At 47.5% G+C, this 18,704-nt stretch overlaps 1 protein-coding gene across 2 annotated transcripts in view; it reads right to left on the reverse strand.

Annotated features, from left to right (window-relative positions):
• The window catches only part of NTRK3 (neurotrophic receptor tyrosine kinase 3), a 364,188-nt gene that overhangs the window by 119,964 nt on the left and 225,520 nt on the right, over positions 1-18,704 (reverse strand). For both annotated transcript variants that reach the window (XM_029065746.2, XM_029065747.2), the window contains exon 12: positions 8,080-8,268. In XM_029065746.2, coding sequence (XP_028921579.1) covers positions 8,080-8,268 — 189 coding nt within the window. The remainder of the gene's footprint in view (positions 1-8,079; positions 8,269-18,704) is intronic.

Raw genomic sequence — 18,704 nt, forward strand, 5'->3', positions numbered from 1 at the left:
AACACCATGGGAAAGTGCTCCAAATTACTACTCTTTTAGGATCAGCCAACCAGTCAGTAGTATTTATGAGCTCTTAGTAGGTGTAGAGCATTCGTTCAATTGTATTTATTGAGAGTTTACTGTGTGCAAAGCACTGTACTAAGCTCTTGAGACAGAGCTCACTACAACAGAGTTGGCAGACATATTCCCTGCCCATAATGGAGCTCATGGTCTAGAGGGACAATACTAAATATTACAGGATAGCACTCTTCAACCAGTGGTTCTTGGTCCCTGGCCCTTATAAAACCCTCTGTAGGGTTATCTCAAGATAAGCGTCTCCTGAACACTTCCAGAACCAGGATGCCTCTTGAATATCCTAGACGTTGCTCTGTCCTTACAAGTGATGGTTGGGTTCTCCATAGTGGATCAATCAACGAATCGAAGGAATGTATCAAACACTTACTGTATTCAGAGCACTGTTCTAAGCTTTTGGGAGAGTACAATACTAGAGAGCTGGTAGACCCAAACCCTTCCCTCAAGGAGCTCACAGTTGGTACAGATTACCCTCCCCCAGGGGGGTGCCCGGGGCACGGGCCAGGAGCCAAGTACCAGCAGAGTGCATTCTTTCCTAGACCAGGGGATTGTCTCAGAGACTGTGTAAAAGGGATAGAAAACAGAGATGCCCAAATCACAGGATCAGGTGAGTCAGACTGAGCATTTGTGGCTAGACTCTAGGCTCGTTGTGGACAGGGAATGTTTCTACCAACTCTGTTATACTGTCCTATTGTACTCTCCCAAGCACTTAGTATAATGTTCTGCCCACTGCAAACACTTAATAAATGCCACTGATTGACTGATGTCCTGACGAGGATAGAGAAGCAGCATGGCGTAGTGGATAGAGCCTGGGCCTGGGAGTTAGAGAGTTAGAAGGTCATGGGTTCTAACCCTGACTCTCCATTTGTCTGCTGTGTGACCACGGAAAAGTCACTTCACTTCTGTTTGCCTCAGTTACCTCAAAGGTAAAATGGGGATTGAGAATGTGAACCCCACTTAGGATAGGGACTGTGTCCAATCTGATTTGCTTGTAAGCATTCCAGCACAGTAAGTGCTTAAAACAAATACCATAATAAATTCCACAGTAATACTGACCCCATTCTCTCAGTTCAGGGATCCCATCCACATCTGGTGGCAAAGCCAAGTAATTTGCAAAACCGGGATTCCCCCAGACTCCAGAGCCCCACCTCACCTGGGCCCTCCATCCTTCTTAAACGGCAAGCATCTGGTGGGCTCCAAGGAGAGCACAAGGGCAGGAATGGAGCATGAGGGCAAGAAACCATCAGCTAGAGTCTAGCTCTGGATACACAAACCAGGAAGTCCCCCTGTGAGGCCTGTGTGGTGGCTGAACCGTGAGCCACTGCCCACCTCTCTGGATGCACATACCAGGAAGTCTCCCCACAAGGCCTCTGCGGCAGCTGAACCATCAGCCAGTGTCGCCCCCACCTCTGGATATACAAACCAGTAAGTCCCCCTGTGGGCCCATGTGGCGGCTGAACCAAGAGCAGAGGGAGGGGCTCCGGCTGTGCAGGCACGGGAGCCTCTTTTCCATATTTCATCTGTGAGTCCATTATGCTGAACTAAGTGGCCAGGAATAAACATCCGTCATTACTGTGTGCTAAGCGATGTTTGTTAGTATAGAGGATGACAGAAACCTATATCAAGACAATGTTCTATTAATACTGCATTAAGCACATAGACTCTTTGCTCTCCTCTGCAGCTCGGGAACTTGTATTAGCTGTTTCTCACCCTTCCTTTCTCCTGTTCGAGGCAAGGGCCAGATCTGGGGTCAATTTACGAGCTCGACCAAGGAGAGAGCAAGGCCCTGTGGAGAGAAGAGGGGTAGCTCACCCTCTCCTCCCCAGAAAGCACTGGCACAGAGCCCAGGAGACACAGCTGTGGCAGTCACAAATACCAGGCTTGCCAATTCTCATTTGACTGCCAATCCATAAAGAATGGGCCAGTTGCCATGCAGACTGGGGGGGAGTACTTGGGAAGGGGGTGCGGGACAATGTGGGAGGAGGAGGAATACGACATTAGCTATTGGGCTGCAGGGCATCTGTAGGTGATGAGAGTTTCTGGAGGAAGGCCCACGATAAGGTATGTGTGGCCAGAGGCAACAGGGGAAGCAGAAAAACCAGTCATCTGATGAAGGGGGCTGGGGGAGCCCGGAGGGATTTTAGGTGATGCGTTACAAGGCAGACCCCCCAAAAAAAGACTTGGAACCCTGAACCTACTCACATCCTGCCAGAGAGTTTGCATCATTTAAGAGGGATACATGAGATGCTAAGCTACTTCCACTGCAAGGGATGCTGCGAGCATAGATCAGCCCAATGCCTGTGGCAGGAAGGGCTGCTTTCCTTGAATTCTTTCCAAGGTTTCTGATAGTCTAGTTGGGGCTGGATTAGCTGGGAACAGTTTTCCACTCAACCTATCTCAACTCATTTTATGGGAAGACCCCTGAGAAGAGCAGCCCACTCCCCCTCCCCAAAAATTATTACAGCCCAGGCTCTGGCACCTCAAAAGGTGTTTTGCTCATTCATGTACAGAGGGGAATCTGGTTTTAATTACGGATGCTGGTGCCTCGTCTCCCCCTTGGACGTGGCCTGGAGTTTCTGTCTGCTGGGAGCAGTGAGATCTTGGTAATGGGAAACCTCACTACTGCCATAGCTAGTAAATCTCTCTGAGAAGTGAGGAATGGGAGACGGGCTCCCACCACATCCCCGAGAGTTGGCCAGGGGACGAGCGGAGGAAGGACGGACTGGGTCCACATGTACTGCTTCTGCACATCCTTGAGTGACAGTAGGCTGGACAGCAGACAGCAGAGTCGGCTGAGATTCAATCACTATAAGCAGTGTGGCCTAGTGGATAGAGCCCAGGCCTGGGAGTGAGAGGACCTAGGTTCTAATCCCAGCTCTGCCACTTGTCAGCTGTATGACTTAGGGGAGTCATTACACTTCTTGGTCCCTCAGTTACCTCATCTGCAAAATGGGGATTAAGACTGTGAACCCCATGTGGGACAGGGACCATGTCCAACCTCATTAATTTGTATCTATCTCAGTGCTTAGAGCAGTGCCTGGCACATAGCAAATGCTTAACAAATACTGTAAAAAAAGAAGAAAAAGCACCTCCCCCAGGTAGGGAAGGACCGGCAGCACACAAAATTGGAAGCTCCTTGGGGGCAAGGATCATGTCTACTAACTGTATTGTATTCTCCCAGTCAACCGATCAATCATATTTATTGAGTGCTTACTGTGTGCAGAGCACTGTACCGAGTGCTCCCAAGGGATTATTATTTAATAATTAAAGTATTTTTTAAGCACTTACTATGTGCCACATACTGTTGTAAGAGCTGGGATATGCCATTTGTACCAAGTCCCTGTCCCACATGGGGCTCACAGTCTAGGTAGGAAGGGATAGGAGTTAATCCCTATTTTTGCAGTATGGTTCAGTGGAAACAGCATGGGCTTGGGAGCCAGAGGTCATGGGTTCGATTCCCAGCTCTGCCACTTGTCAGCTGTGTGACTGTGGGCAAGTCATTTAACTTCTCTGGGCCTCAGTTCCCTCATCTGTGAAATGGGGATTTAGACTGTGAGCCTCATGTGGGACAACCTGATTACCCTGTATCTACCCCAGTGCTTAGAACAGTGCTCTGCACATAGTAAGCACTTAACAAATACCAACATTATTATTATTTTGCAGGTGAGGAAACTGAGGCACAGAGAAGTTCTATGACATGCTCAAAGTCACATAGCAGGCAAGTGGCAAATCCAGAATTAGAATCCATGTCCTCTAACTCCCAACCCCATATGCTTTCCACTAGGACACACTGCTTTTCTAATCTACTCATATTAATGTCTGTTTTCCCCCTCTATACTGTAAACTCACTGTGGGATGGGAACATATCTACCAATTATGTTAGACTGAAATCTCCCAAGTACTTAGTTCAGGGCTTTGCCCACAGTAAGCACTAAATAATTTGGATTGATTGATTGATTGATTGATTGGTGGGCTGATTCTTTGAAAAGATCTTTTCCCCTTTTTTCTCCAGATCCTGGTTGACTAAATCTATGGCAATAATGTCTCTCTGAACAACAATCTCTCTCTCTCTCTGTCTCGGTGTCTCTCTCCCCTACATTCAAATCCCTCCTGGAAACCTGCTTCTTCCAGGGAACTTTCTCTGGTCCTTCCATCAGCAGACATTTGACCAGACCCTCACAGTAAGTGCTTAAAAAATACAGCTGACTGACTCAGCTTTTTTTGCAGTATCTGTTAAGCTCTTACTATGTTCCAGGTGCTGTCCTAAACACTGGGGTTAATATTAATAATCAGGTTGGACACGGTCCCTGTCCTGCAAAGGGCTCACAGTCTTAATCTCCATTTTACAGATGAGATAACTGAGAAAAGTTAAGTGATATGCTCAAGGTCACCCAGCAGATAATCGGCAGAGCCGGGAGTAGAACCCAGGTCTTCTGACTCCCAGGCCCATGCTTGTGGCCTATCCTCTCCCAGCATTGATTGTCGCTCCCTCCTCTGCCATACCCTACCAAGGCTCTGAGCATAAAGTAGACTATAAGCTACAGTAAGGAATCATGTCAGCACCCTCCAAAAGGCTTTCCCGATGAAGCCTTCTTTTTACTGACTTCCTCTCCCTTCTGCATCCCCGTTGCACTTGGATCTGTGCCCTTTGAGCATTTAGTATTCATCCCACCCTCAGCCCCACAGCAGTTAAGTCCACATCCGTGATTTATTTATTTATACTGATGCTTGTCTCCCCCTCTAGACTGAAGGTCATTGTGGGATGGGAACCTCTCTAACAATGCTGTTGTACTGTGCTCTCCCAAGCACTTAATACGGTGCTCTATAAAACAGTAAGTGCTCAGTAAATGTTATTGGTTTATTGATTGATCAAAACGCTCACTTAAAGCATGTGGCACCACTGTCATTTAAATCACATGAACAAATAGCAGCGATTCCATTTGCTAATAAGGATGAGCCAGAACACACATCTCTGATATTCTTCACCTGGGTAATTGTCCTCTGCCCCCCAAAATGCCATAGAAATAACCATGATACTTGTTAAACAATTCCTATGGGCCAAGCACAGTAATAATAACTGTGGTATTTGTTAAGTGCTTACTATGTGATGATGCTGGGGTAGATAGAAGATAATCAGGCCAGGTACAGTCCCTTTCTTACATAAGGCTCATCCTCAAAGTAGGAAGAAAAAGAAGCTTGAGTACCCATTTTATCGACAAGGTAGCTGAGGCACAGAGAAGTTAAAAGACTTGCCCAAGATCACACAACAGACAAGTGGCAGAATCAGGATTAGAACTCAGGCCCTCTGACTCCCACGCCCATGCTCTTTCCACTAGGCTGTGCCACTCCTCTAGGAGTCAGTGCTGGGTTAGATATAAGCTAATCAGTCACAACCCAGTTCCTTTTCCTCACTGACCTTGCAGTCTAAGGAGAAAAAAGAACAGGCTTTGAATCTCCAGATGAGGAAACTAAGTTAAGTGACTGGCCCAAGGTAACCCAGCAGGTAAGTGACAGAATTGGGATTAAGACCCAGCTCTCCCAACTCCCAGACCTGTGATCTTTCCACTGGGGCCACTCTGCTTCTCTAGGTTGACTAGAGATTTTCTGAATCAATTGTCCTTGACTCTCTATCCTTTCACCACTCGATATTCACCCACCCTCAGCCCCAAAGCACTGATGTACACATCTGTTATTTATGTATTTATTCATTTATTTCTATATATTTACATTAATGTTTCTCTCCTGCTCTAGACTGTAAGCTCCTTGTGGGCAAATAATATATTTACCAATTATGTTATACTGTACTCTCCCCAAGCATTTTGCACAGCACTCTTACACAGTAATTGCTTAATAAATAACATTGATTAATTGGGCAAAAGTACAAGGCCCTGCTCATTGTAAATGTTTAATAAAGGTCACTGGTACTACAGCCACCAGTGGTTTCCAAACCAGAAGCAGCATAGCATAATGGATAGAGCACGGGCCTGGGAGTAAGGAGATCATGGTTTCTAATCCTGGCTCCACCACTTGTCTGGTGCATGGCCTGGGCATGTCACTTCACTTCTCTGGGCCTCAGTTACCTCATCTGTAAAAGATGAGGCTTAAGAGCATGAGCCCCATGTGGGACAGGGGCTGTATCCAACTTGGTTAACTTGTATCTACCTCAGCACTTAGAAAAGTGCTTGGCATATAGTAAGCACTTAAGAAGTACCATCATTCTTCTTCTTATTATTATTAATTTCAGAATATCCCTTCCCATTCCCCTTCCTCCCCCATCCTAATCCTTCTTTGTCTGAGGGCCTGTTTTAGGGCTAAGGAAAATAGAACAATCAATCAATCGACAGTGGTATTTATTGAAGTGCTTACAGAGCATGAGCAGAGCATGCAGAACATGGTACTAAGCTCTTGTGAGTGTACAATCGCAAACAGAGCTGGTAAACACGTTCCCTGTTCACAACAAGCTAACAGTTCAGAGGATGAACTTACAGTCTTAAAGAGGATGCTAAATGCTTTAAAGGCACCTGTAGAGATTATCTTTTTACCTATCTTAATCCTAGTGCCTTTGTATCACACATTTGCCCTATATTCCAGAAGAAAAATTGTTCACGTTTCTCACAAAGCTCATTTTCTAACTACTGAGGCTCCTCTTCTCTGCTGACATCACTGAGAGTGGGAGAGATAGGCAACACCATGCCCACCCTTCCACAGGTTCATCTCTGGCCTGGGGGTCCAGGAGAGGGAGGAGGAAGAGGAGGAGGAGGAGAAGGAAGAGCAGAGGCAGATCTGAAGGGCCGGGAGGGCTGGTGCCAGGACTTCCGGCTAGTTCCCCAGTGGAGGAGGAAACTTCAGACTCACCCCCGATTCCCTCCCGCTGGATGGGAAGCAAGCTTGTCCCCCCTCTGCTGCCCTCCTGGACTCTGGCAGACAGAGGAGGAGCTGGGCTGGCCCAGCTGGGCAACTTTGGACCCCATACCCTCTTGAGGTAGTGGAATGACCCCACGCTCATCATCGGAGAGGGATATCCACGTGGAGAACCGCTGACCCCATCCTGAATCACTGGAAAAGAAGTCTCTCAGGCACCTCCAGATTTGGCAGGGTTCACAAAGGGGGTTAGCGGGAAAGGGAGATGAGAGGGGTGGGGGGATGCTGGGAAAGATCTGGATTTCCTGTTCAATCTGGCTCAGATCTGTTCCAGGGATTCTAGGGGCTGAGGGTATGCACGGCCAACTCACAGCACGACAGAGACGTCATCCACTGAAACAGACCTGAATCCACCTCTCCCCTTCCACTTACCACCCCAACTTCATCACAGAACTGACCCAAGTCTCAGCCACTCAGATCGCCATCTTCTGACCTCCTGGCATCAAAAGCCACTACCTCTGCAGAGCAAGGATACCTCCTCCTGCCAGTTTTTCCATCTTAGACATCTGTGTCCAAAGGCCTACCCGCAGTGCACTCAGCCTGGGTTTTCACATTCTTACCCTCATGTCCAGCCATCTGCCAAACCAGCTTGATTTCCCACACAAATGTTTCAGGTGTGCCCTACGAATAGACAGTTGGACCTTCCTCTTAACAGTGTTACCAGCTTCAGTGGGTGCTGTCTCCCCTCAAATCTGACCAAGCTATTGCTTCTTTGAGCCCTGTAGGCTACTTCTTTGGCATCAACTTTGGGGAGCCGCCCAGTCCGGCGCCTCTGAATCCTCACCCCACATTCTCTCCAGCGCTCTCAATACAAGCACCAACTCTCCTAGGGCTCCACCCGCTGGCCAGGGGTTCAATGGAGGATGAAAATGAGACATTCTGCCATCCTAGTAAGCTTTTCCTTCCCTCTCACCCCAGTGCATGTCCATGCCCGCTCTGGGGAAAAGAGAGAACAGAGGAGAGGCCCAGGGGGGTGGAGGAGAGGGACTCCCTGTGTGACGTGCCAAGGCCCGACCCCAGCTGCGGTGCCCAGCCTACCCCACCCCTCCTCACCCAGCAGGGGGGTCCCCCGAGCCGAGTACTCACACGTATCGGGCTTGTGGCAGTTGTGGGCCTGGCGGAAGTACTGGGGGTTCTCGATGACTGGGATGCGGGTCATTCCAATCACCACCGTGTCCGGCCCGGCGTCCAGCGACGAGGGGGTGGTGATGCCATGGTTGATGTGGTGCAGGGGGCTGGCGGAGTCCTCCTCACCACTGATCACAGCCACGGGACCTGTACGCGCCACAGCAGACAGGGACACACCCATGCACACAGGCACGCACACGCACACAAGAGGAACAGTGAAATGGCCATTGGTCCAGGTCCTGCCTCCATGCTCTTCCTCAGCCTACCCCACCCTCCACTCCCTGCCCACATCCCCCTTCTCCTTCTCCACCCTCCCTCCCACACCTCAGAGCTGAGGAGCCACATCCATTAGGAAAAGCCTCTCCTGCCTGCCTCAAGACAGGCCCAATTCAAACCGCTCCCCTGAATCTCCCAAGCCCAACCTCAGGGCAGGGAAAAATGAGCGATGATGATGGTGGTATTTGTTAAACACTTACTATGTGCCAAGCAATCTTCTAAGCACTGGGGTAAGTACAAGGGTAAACAGGATGTCCCACATGGGGCTCACAGTCTTCATCCCCATTTTATGGATGAGGTAGCTGAGGCACAGAGAAGTTAAGTGACTTGCCCAAAGTCACACAGCCAATATGTGGCGGAGCTGGGATTAGAACCCATGACCTGTGACTCCCAAGCCCGTGCTCTTTCCACTAAGCCATGCTGCTCCCACAGGAAGAAAACAGACAGGGTTGCATCTATACTATCATCAAGCCAAGTCACTTGCAAGTGATCTAACTCACTATCCAAAACCCAAACAAGATCATTGTCTTGCTTGTTTGTATCCCCCCGCCCCCCGGAGCTAAGCACAGTGCCTAGCACAAAGAAAGTGCCTAACAAGTACCATTTTCATTTACTTTAGGTGCCTAGTCTATTTGGTGGTTAACCAAATACATTCTTTCATTTAATCGTATTTATTGAGAGCTTACTGTTTGCAGAGTACTATACTAAATGCTTGGAAGAGTACAATACAAGAGTAAACAGACACATTCTCTGCCTACAATGAGTTTACAGTTTAGAGGATTAATTTACAGTCTTACAGGGGATGCTAAAATGCCATGTGGGGCACCGAGGTGAGTCATGAGTTTAGTATAGACACAGAATATAGGCCTGTCGGATGTCCAGATCAGGGAAGGGTCAGCTTCTCAAGCCTTCGGCCCTCACCCATGTCCGTGGAAGTCCATCGTCAGGCTAAGGAGAGCATCCTTCCCGATACCTGGTTGTCTCTCAGGAAGATAACCTGTCAGCATGGTGGCTAGGAGTTGGGACTAGCTCTCTACTGATGCTCAGCATTCTGTTCTCTATCCTTCCACCTCACTACCACCTCATCCCCTCTGCCGCTCACCCTTCTCCCACTCCCTTGCTCTTGGATTTGCTCCCTTTATTCACCCCACCCTCAGCACCACAGCACTTGTGTACATATCTGTAATTTATTTATTTATATTAGTGTCCATCTCCCCATCTAGACTGTGTCTGTTTTGGGCAGGGAATGTGCCTACCAACTCTGTTATATTGGACTCTCCCAAGGGCTTAGTAGGGCTCTCTGCACAAAGTAAGTGTGCAATAAATGTGATTGATTGATTGATGTTTCCCACCAGCCCTTGCTCCTCTCCCTCGCTCTCCTGCCCTGGGCAGGCCCATAGCCAAGACTCTCCAATCACATCATCAAAATGTCTTTCTGATCCCAACAGCCGGCCCCCTCTCTCTTCCAATGCCCAGGTTGTCCTGGAGATGGCTATCCAGACTCAAGCGGGAGTCTCCCTTATGGAATGGAATGGATTGGAATGCTATTTGCATCTATTTATATTCCACTTTAATAAAAGGTGCAGAGAGAGGTGTATTCAAGGAAAACAGTTGACTCCCTGAGTCCTAATCCTAACTCCACTACTCATCTGCTCCGTGACCTTTACTTCTCTGGGCCTCAGCTACTTCATCTGTAAAATGGGGATTAAGCCTGAGAGCCCCACGTGGGACATGGACTGTGTTCAACCTGATCAGCTTGTATCCCCAGTGGTTAGTACAGTTCCTGGCACATAATAAGCACTTAACAAAAACCATAAAAAAAAAGAATAGACCATCCACCTGTAATGACTATATAAAGCCATAGGCCTGCTGCTTCCTAATCTACAACTCCTGTGAAAAATGAAAGGCTCCAGGGAAACCTTCATTTTTCAGATCCTTCCAATTGAAACACATGCTTACAATCTGCCCCCTTTCCTGCTCTCTACTCTAACTGCTTCCCCCCGCGAAAAGATCTGATTGAAGGGAAAATTTGTCAGTTAAGGACTCATCATGATCTGATTGGTGGGAAAACCTACTAACAGTTGAGTCCCCTTCACCTGTTACAAAACCCTGAGACTGAACCTGGGGCAGCTTGGATGTGATCACTGGAGTTTGGGGTCAAAAGGAGCAACATGCTTTTCTCCTCCTACTATCCTGGTGGGGATCCAATATCTTTTGAAATCCTAGGGAAGCAGGAGAGAAGCAGAAAATATGATTTTCCCTTGCACTTCTTCTCTTGGTTTCCCCTGAAAAACCCAAGGCTTTTTTCCTTATTGGATCCAGGGCACCTGGGGATGGGGGAAAATGAGCAGATATTCTGCAAACAAGTGGGAGGAGAAAGAAGAAAATACATTTTCTCCTGCTTCCCCATGAATCTCTGCAAGCAGGACACTGATCCACCTCGCCTCCATCCCCCACCCCATTCCCCCTTTGTTAGCAATGCTGAAACCAAGCCTTAGGTCACTTGAGAAAGGGAATAGTAGTTTTATAAAGCTTCCTCTAAAACTGTCAGTCTTGGTGAATTTGCGAAACAGGAGCTCTTCTGTCCATAAAGTCAGATTGGCTTCGGGGTACCCTCTTGGCTGAAACTTCAAAGAAGAGATGTGCAGATGTTGAAACCAAAATTGATTGGGGGTTTCTTAAGCTTATTTCCCATCTTTTGGCTGATTCCTTACATGGGAAGACTCCACAACCTCACAAGCCTTGACCCTCTTGACCAGGAAGAAGGTTGATGGAGGAGAGGCCTTCAAGAACAAAATAGAAGCAGGAAATCATTCTTCTACTCCATTTTGTAGCATCCAGTCACAGATTCAATCCTGTACTACTTCTGCAACTACTATTTCCAGGATATGAAGAGTGACGTTCTGTGGGCAGAGTAGAATCTATTTGCATAGGAAGCAGCCCAGCCTAATGGAAAGAGCTGCCAAGGAGTCAGAGGACTTGGGTTCTAATCTCAAGTCTGTCACTTGCCTGGATGTGACCTTGGGCAGGTCACTTATTTTCTCTGCTCCTCTGCTTCCTCATCGGTAAACTTGGGGTTAAAATAGCTGTTCACCCTCCTATATAAACTGTGAACTCCAGATGAGACAGGGACTGTGCCTGACCCAATTATCTAATAGCTAACCTAGTGCTTAGTACAGTGCTTGGAACATAGTAAGTGCTTAACAAATATCATTATTGAGAAGTGGCATGGCCTAGTGGATAAAGCACAGACCTGGAAGTCAGAAGAACCTGCGTCTTAATCCCAGCTCTGTCGCTTGTCTGCTGTGTGACCTTGGGCAAGTCATTTCACTTCTCTGGGCCTCAGTAAAATAGGGATTGAGACTATGAGCCCCATGTGGGACAAGAACTGTGTCCAAATCAATTTGCTTGTATCTGCCCCATTGCTTACTACAGGGCCTGACACATAGTAAGCACTTAACAAATGCCACCATTATCATTATTATTATTATTTTTTCACTTACTGACACACTCCTCAGCACTCATGAATACATGTGGGCTCAATTATTGACTCTGACCTCTCTAGTTGTAAATAAGTAAGTTTGTCTCCCTCATTAGAGTGAAAGCTCCTTGTGGGCAGGAAACGTGTCGCTTCTTTATTCTGAACTTTCCAAGAACCTAGTACAGTACACACCAAATGGGTACTTAATATATCCTATTAATAATAATCACTGTTGTATTCATTAAGCACTTACTGTATGCTAAGAGTGCTCCACACTGGGCTCACATTCTGGGGGGAGGGAGAAAAGATATCTTACCCCGATTTTTACAGATTAGGAAACTATTGCACAGTGTAATGATTGATCCAAAGTCACACAGCAGTCAAAGGGCAGAACTGGGATTCGAATCCAGGTCCTCAGACTGCCAGGCCCATATGCTCTCCACTAAGGCACTCTGGTCTACTTACTTGTTCCCTCCCTCCTCCCTCCAACCCTTCCCTGGCCATCTCTGCCCTGACTCTCACCCAAGTGAGAGAGGGTCTGAGATGAGGGTCAAAATCCAAGGTGAAATGGGGAAATAAGCCGGTTGAGGGTAGTAATAATAATAATGTTGGTATTTGTTAAGTGCTTACTATGTGCAGAGCACTGTTCTAAGCGCTCGGGGAGATACGGGGTAATCAGGTTGTCCCATGTGAGGCTCACAGTATTAATCCCCATTTTTCAGATGAGGTAACTGAGGCACAGAGAAGTGAAGTGACTTTCCCACAGTCACACAGCTGAAAAGTGGCGGAGCTGCTTGTAGGGCGGGTAGTGACTTGTAAGGTCCAGGGAGGGGCAAGAGTCCTGGCAGTGGGGCCTCACAGATATCTTTGAGGAGGACCTAAGAGCTTCCTGGAGTATCTTCATTTCCAGGTTTCTACATACTCTCCAGTTCAGGAACACTGAACTGCTTCCTCTCTTGGACAGCAGATGTTTGCTCATTGGGTATGGTAACAGTGGCCTGAGTGAGGAGGCAGAGCACTGAAGCAAATGCCTATGTCGTGTGGAGCACTTGACAATTGAGAAGCAGCATCGCCTAGGGGATAGAGCACGGGCCTGGGAGTCAATAGGATCTGGATTCTAATTCTAATTTAATTTAATTTAATGTTGGTATTTGTTAAGCGCTTACTATGTGCCGAGCACTGTTCTAAGCGCTGGGGTAGACATAGGGGAATCAGGTTGTCCCACGTGGGGCTCACAGTCTTAATCCCCATTTTACAGATGAGGGAACTGAGGCACAGAGAAGTTAAGTGACTTGCCCACAGTCACACAGCCGACAAGTGGCAGAGCTGGGATTCGAACTCATGAGCCCTGACTCCAAAGCCCGTGCTCTTTCCACTGAGCCACGCTGCTTCTGGAATTCTGACTCCGCCACTTTGCTGCAGGATCTTGGGCAAGGCATTTTACTTTTACTTTTATCTGCAAAATGAGGATCTGATTCCCCTTCTCCCTCCTCTAGTAAGGGCTTAACAAACACCACTATTATTGCTATAATTACTGAGAACCTACTATGTAGAAAGCACTGTATTTGGCAGCTGGGGAACATACAGAAGTAAAAGAGGGGATCCCTGCCTAGAGTGTAAGCTCTATTAGAAAAGGCAAACACAAGGGATTGATATTGGATGATTGTTAAGCAATGTAAGAATAAATATTAATAAGTATCCAAAGGAGAGTAATTTGAACCTTGACAATTCCCCAGACTGTAAGCTCGTTGTGGGAAGGGAACAAGTCTACCAACTCTGTTACATTGTTCTCTCCCATGTTCTCAGTATAGTGCTGTACACACAGTAAGCACTCAATAAAGATGATTGATCTATTAGATTGATTAACAATCAGCAAATGCACAGAAGCATTAGCAGCTTCAGCAAGAAACTTCTTCCCTCGGAAAGTAATCTAGCTAGTACCCCTGACAAGCTGGGGAGAGCTCAGCGGTTTTGTAGGGTCCGGGAAAGCCAGGATCCTCCCTCAGTTTTTTGAGCCCCCCACCCCAGTCATCCCCAGAACCCCAGGTAGGATGCAACCCCTGGAGGATGCTGAAGAAGCTTCTTCTAGGCCCCTTAATAAACTCTGGGTGGGATCTTATTAAGACATCAGGGGAGGAAAGAGAAAGTCTGGGGAGTTTTCTTCTATGTTCTCAGCAGTGCCTGGAGCCAAGGCAGGTCATGGAAATGTGGAGAGGCTGCCGTCTCTGAACTCCAGCCACACACAGAGGCCCCGACCACCTTAACCACTCCAGCTCATTCCTGTCACTCACCCATTTCTAATTGGACAGTTGTTTCATTATGGTGCTTGAATAAACCAACCTAAAATACAGAGAAGGCTTTGAAGACTTGTCATTCAGAGGTTTAGAGGGTGAAATGTGCAAGAGGGTGACTCCAGTCAGACTCTTCGCCTCCCATTCATCTCGTCTCCAACCTGTTGGGTTCGTTTCCAACTGTGGAGTGAATTTTGCTCCTGGGAGTGCAGCATAATAGAGCAATTGTGTAATTAGGGGAAGCCTGATGGCTCAGACAGGTGTTAGGCTCAGCAGGACAAACAGAAGACTATCTTTATCCTCTCTCTCTCCCTTTCTCTCTCCTTTCCCTTTCATCTCTCTCCCCTGCCCTCCCCCTTCTTCTCCTTCCCAGCCTTGTTCTTTCCCCTTTTGCCCACTCTCTCTCTTCCCCATCTCTTTCTTTCCCTCTCTCTAGGCCCCTTGTGATGGGAAAGAAGACCCCAGAGCCTTTCAGAGGCTGGGTTACTATTCAGAACTCCTGGTCTGAGATCCATGCGGTGTCTGCAGTAAGAAAAATGGAGAGGCAGTAGGGGGTACACAGGGTCCTGGGCCCTTTCTATCGAGAGACCTCCCTCTGCATCCTCCATTACCCTGAGAGCAGCCCTAGTGGATAGCATAATCGGGGAGGGATCTAGAAGTGGAGGGAGAGAGGGCTGAACTCCCTTGCCCTGGCCTCCGCTCAATATATAGTATCATATTATTAAAGAACACCCATCATTCTGACCACTGGAAATTTGAATAGTCACAGGAAACTCCCAATATTCCCTTAAAACTGAGTGGGGATTATCACCTTTGCATGACAAACAGACTCCATGACTAGCACACTCTAGCACTCTAGCACTCAGAACAGTGTTTGACACTGTGCTGAACAAATACTATTATCTGATGGACCTAATGCCAAACACTGTGCTAAGGGCTGGAGTAGATATGATACAATCAGATCAGATGCAAGCCCTGTCCCACCTTCTTTATGGCATTTTTTAAGCCCTTACTATGTGCTAGGCACTGTATTAAATGCTGGGGTAGAAACAAGCTAATCAGGTTGGACATAGCCCATAGCCCCCATGGTGCTCAAAGTCTTAATCCCATTTTACAGATGAGGTACCTGAGGCCCAGAGAAGTGAAGTGACTTGCCCTAGGTCACACAGGAGACAAGTGGTGGAGCTGGGATTAGAATTTGGGTCTTTCTGACTCCCAGGCCCATGCTATAACCACTAGGCCATGCTATTTCTCCACCCACCTGGGACTCTCAGGCTGAGGGCTCAGGGGGGTGAAAGACTGAGGAGCTGTCTGAGAGGATGTCAAAGGCAATGTCTGAGGCGACATCTGAGGAGCTCTCTGAGGGGATGCCCAAGGAGCTGGAAAAGATGAAGTCTGAGGGGATATCTGAGGGGATGTCTGAGGGGATATCTGAGGGGATGTCTGAGAGAAGCAGCATGGCATAGTGGATAGAGCAGGGGCCTGGGAGTTGGAAGGTAATGGATTCTAAACCTGGCTCTGCTACTTGTCTGCTGTGTGACCTTGGGCTAGTCACTTTACTTCTCTGGGCTTCAGTTACCTCATCCGTAAAAGGGGGATTGAGACTGTGAGCCCCATATGGGATAGACTGCAACCAGATTTGTTTATACCCACCCCAGTTCTTAGTATAGTGCCTGGCCCATAGTAAGCCCTTAACAAATACTACAATTATTATTATTATTATGTCTGAAAGGATGTCTGAGGAGATGTCTGAAAGGAATGTCTGAGGAACTGCCTGAGGGGATGTCTGAAGAGATGTCTGAGGGGATGTCTGAGGAGCTGTTCGACGGGATGTCTGAAAAGCTTTCTGAGGAGCTAAGGAGCTTTCTGAAGGAATGTCTGAGAAGATGTCTCAAGAGCTGTCTGAGGGAATGTCTGAGGAACTATCTGAGAAGCTGTCTGAGGGGATATCTAAGGAAATACATGGAAAGAGAGATGAAAGCCTTCAGGCCCGGAGGAAAACAGGTCCTCTGGACCAGGCTTGAAGTCCCACTCCCTGCTGTCAAACTGCACAAGGGCAACATTGTTGTGACTCTCAGAATCAGGATTTGCAGGGCCCACCAGTGCCTATGGGTACAGGGAATGGAACTAGCCACTGGGGGAGCATAACTGAAAGTAAGAGAACCAAAAGCCCTGCCCTGAAGTAGTGTGCAGCCTAATAGAGGAGTAGTGACATAGCTTGATGTGTACTCCACAGAGTAAAACCATGGATATAAATGACAGACTGTAGACGACTAAATGAATGATTGGCCAGAAGAGGCAGGGAGGAGTTGGCACAGCATAAGGAGAAGGCCTTGAGGAAGGCCTCCAGGAGGAGATGACCTATAGGAAATTTCGGAAGGAGGACAAAGAGGGAAGGGATATGCTTTAGGAAAGCCGAGGTGGAGGAGAGACAGGGGCAATGGGTTGAAGCTGAGAGAGTTGGGAGTGAGGGACGGTTAGGAGGTCTGCTTGAGAGGAGTGAAGAACAGAGGTTGGGGTTTGCGTGGCTTAGTTGAAAAAGCATGCCCTGGGTGTCAGGAACCTGCCAGTTCTGCCGGTTGACTGCTGTGTGAACTTGGGCAGTTTCCTCAACTGAAAAATGAGGATTCAATACCTTTTCTCATTCATTCATGCATTCAATTATTCAATTGTATTTACTGAGTGCTTATTGTGTGCAGAGCATTGTAATAAGTGCTTGGAAAGAACAATTCTCCTCCTTCTACCCTCCTAACCTAGACTGTGAGCCCCATGCGGGACAGAGACTCTGTCCATCCTGATGAACTTGTATCTACCCCCGCACTTAGGAAAGTGTTGACGCATAGTAAGCGCTTAAAAAATATTAGAAAAAGTCCAGTGTGGGCATGGGTATTGGCTTGAGAGGCAAGAAAGATTCATTGGGACTGATGTCAAAGATCCAAGAGGTCAAAATGAACATCAAGAGGTCATCCCATCCCTCCCGCTGCTTTCATCCCAGACCCATCCCAGTGTATCTTTTGTTTTAGGAACTACAGGAAAAGAGACTCCCCGGTTCACTCTGGACTGACTCAACCCAATGCCTCCTAATCCTCCTTTGAGGGGAGTCTGCACTCGATTCAGAAATTGCTATTAAATTGCTGACAGCCTCTGTCCCTGCCCCGTAGCAACTGTGAAGGAAGCACTTCTAAAAAGCAGCAGCTGGACAGCTGCACTGGCCCACCCCGGCTGGACTTCCCCTTTAGGAAATCCCCTTCTTCTCACAGCCAGCCGAGACCCTGGGTGTCCATTCTCAAATCCGAGCCATGCTGCGGGCAGCAGTGAATTCCTGCTTGGTTGGCTCAGCCCGGCTGAGGGACTGCACGATAAAGATTGGCATTTTTCCACCTCAGAAAGAAATGCAGCCACGCTCCAGAAGTCAGAAAAACAAAAACAAAAAAGACCCCTAGAAGCTCCAACCTTCTGCTATGGATTGCAATCAAACCCTGCACCTTTCCTGAGGATGAGCGGATCGGGGAGCTGAAACCCAGTAAGCAAACTAAGTGAGCACTCACCAAATAAGAGAAACAGCATGGTTCAGTGGATTAAGCACAGGCCAGGGAGTCAGAAGGACCTGAATTCTTATCTTGGCTCTGCCACTTGTCTGCTCTGTGACCTTGGGCAAGTCACTTAACTTCTCTGTGTCTCAGTTACCTCATCTGTTCGTTGTGGGCAGGGAATGTGTCTGTTTATTGTTGTATTGTACTCTCCCAAGCTCTTAGTACAGTGTTATGTACACAGTAAATGCTCAACAAATAGGATTGAATGAATGAATGTAAAATGGGGAGTAAAACTGTGAGCCCCTTGTGGGACTGGGACTGTGTCCAACCTGACAATATTAATCTACCCCAGATTTTAGCACAGTGCCTGGCATATAGAAAAGCACTTAAATACCATTAAAAAAAATTTAAAACATGGACATGCTTAGAGTAGTATTGCATTTAGTGATTCATAAAAGAGTCTTGGCCGCTGAAGCAAACACAAGGAAATCGATATCTTAATTTTTATGGGCAGGATGGACTGGGGTCTATGGTTTTGAAACTGAAAACAGAGGAATATGGCATCTTCCTCTCTTCTCCTTCTTCCCATTATCTGGATGCCTCATTTCCACCAAATTTTCTTTCATTCTCAATCCCTACTGCTGCGTGGAGGCTGGGTAGCTGGAGGCTCAAAAACCCCTAGACTTGATGCCTAAAAATGCTACTCTAGGTTTTAGTCTGTGTGCTTTTTCTATGAGAAACATTTTGTAGTCTGTTTTCTGAGAGAAAAAGCATTTGTTGTTTTCCAGTTACAAACACCATGATTGCAATCATCCGATGGTATTTAATGGGCACTTACTGTGTGCAAAGTACTACAGAGTACTAGTGCTTGAGAAAGTACAAAACAATACAATTGGAGAAGTAGCATGACCTAGTGGATAGAGCACAGGCCTGGGAGTTAGGAGGACCTGGGTTCTAATCCCAGCTCTGCCACTTGTCAACTGGGCAACCTTGAGGAAGTCA

Source organism: Ornithorhynchus anatinus, chromosome 5 (assembly GCF_004115215.2).
Source record: "Ornithorhynchus anatinus isolate Pmale09 chromosome 5, mOrnAna1.pri.v4, whole genome shotgun sequence".
Lineage (NCBI taxonomy): Eukaryota > Metazoa > Chordata > Mammalia > Monotremata > Ornithorhynchidae > Ornithorhynchus > Ornithorhynchus anatinus.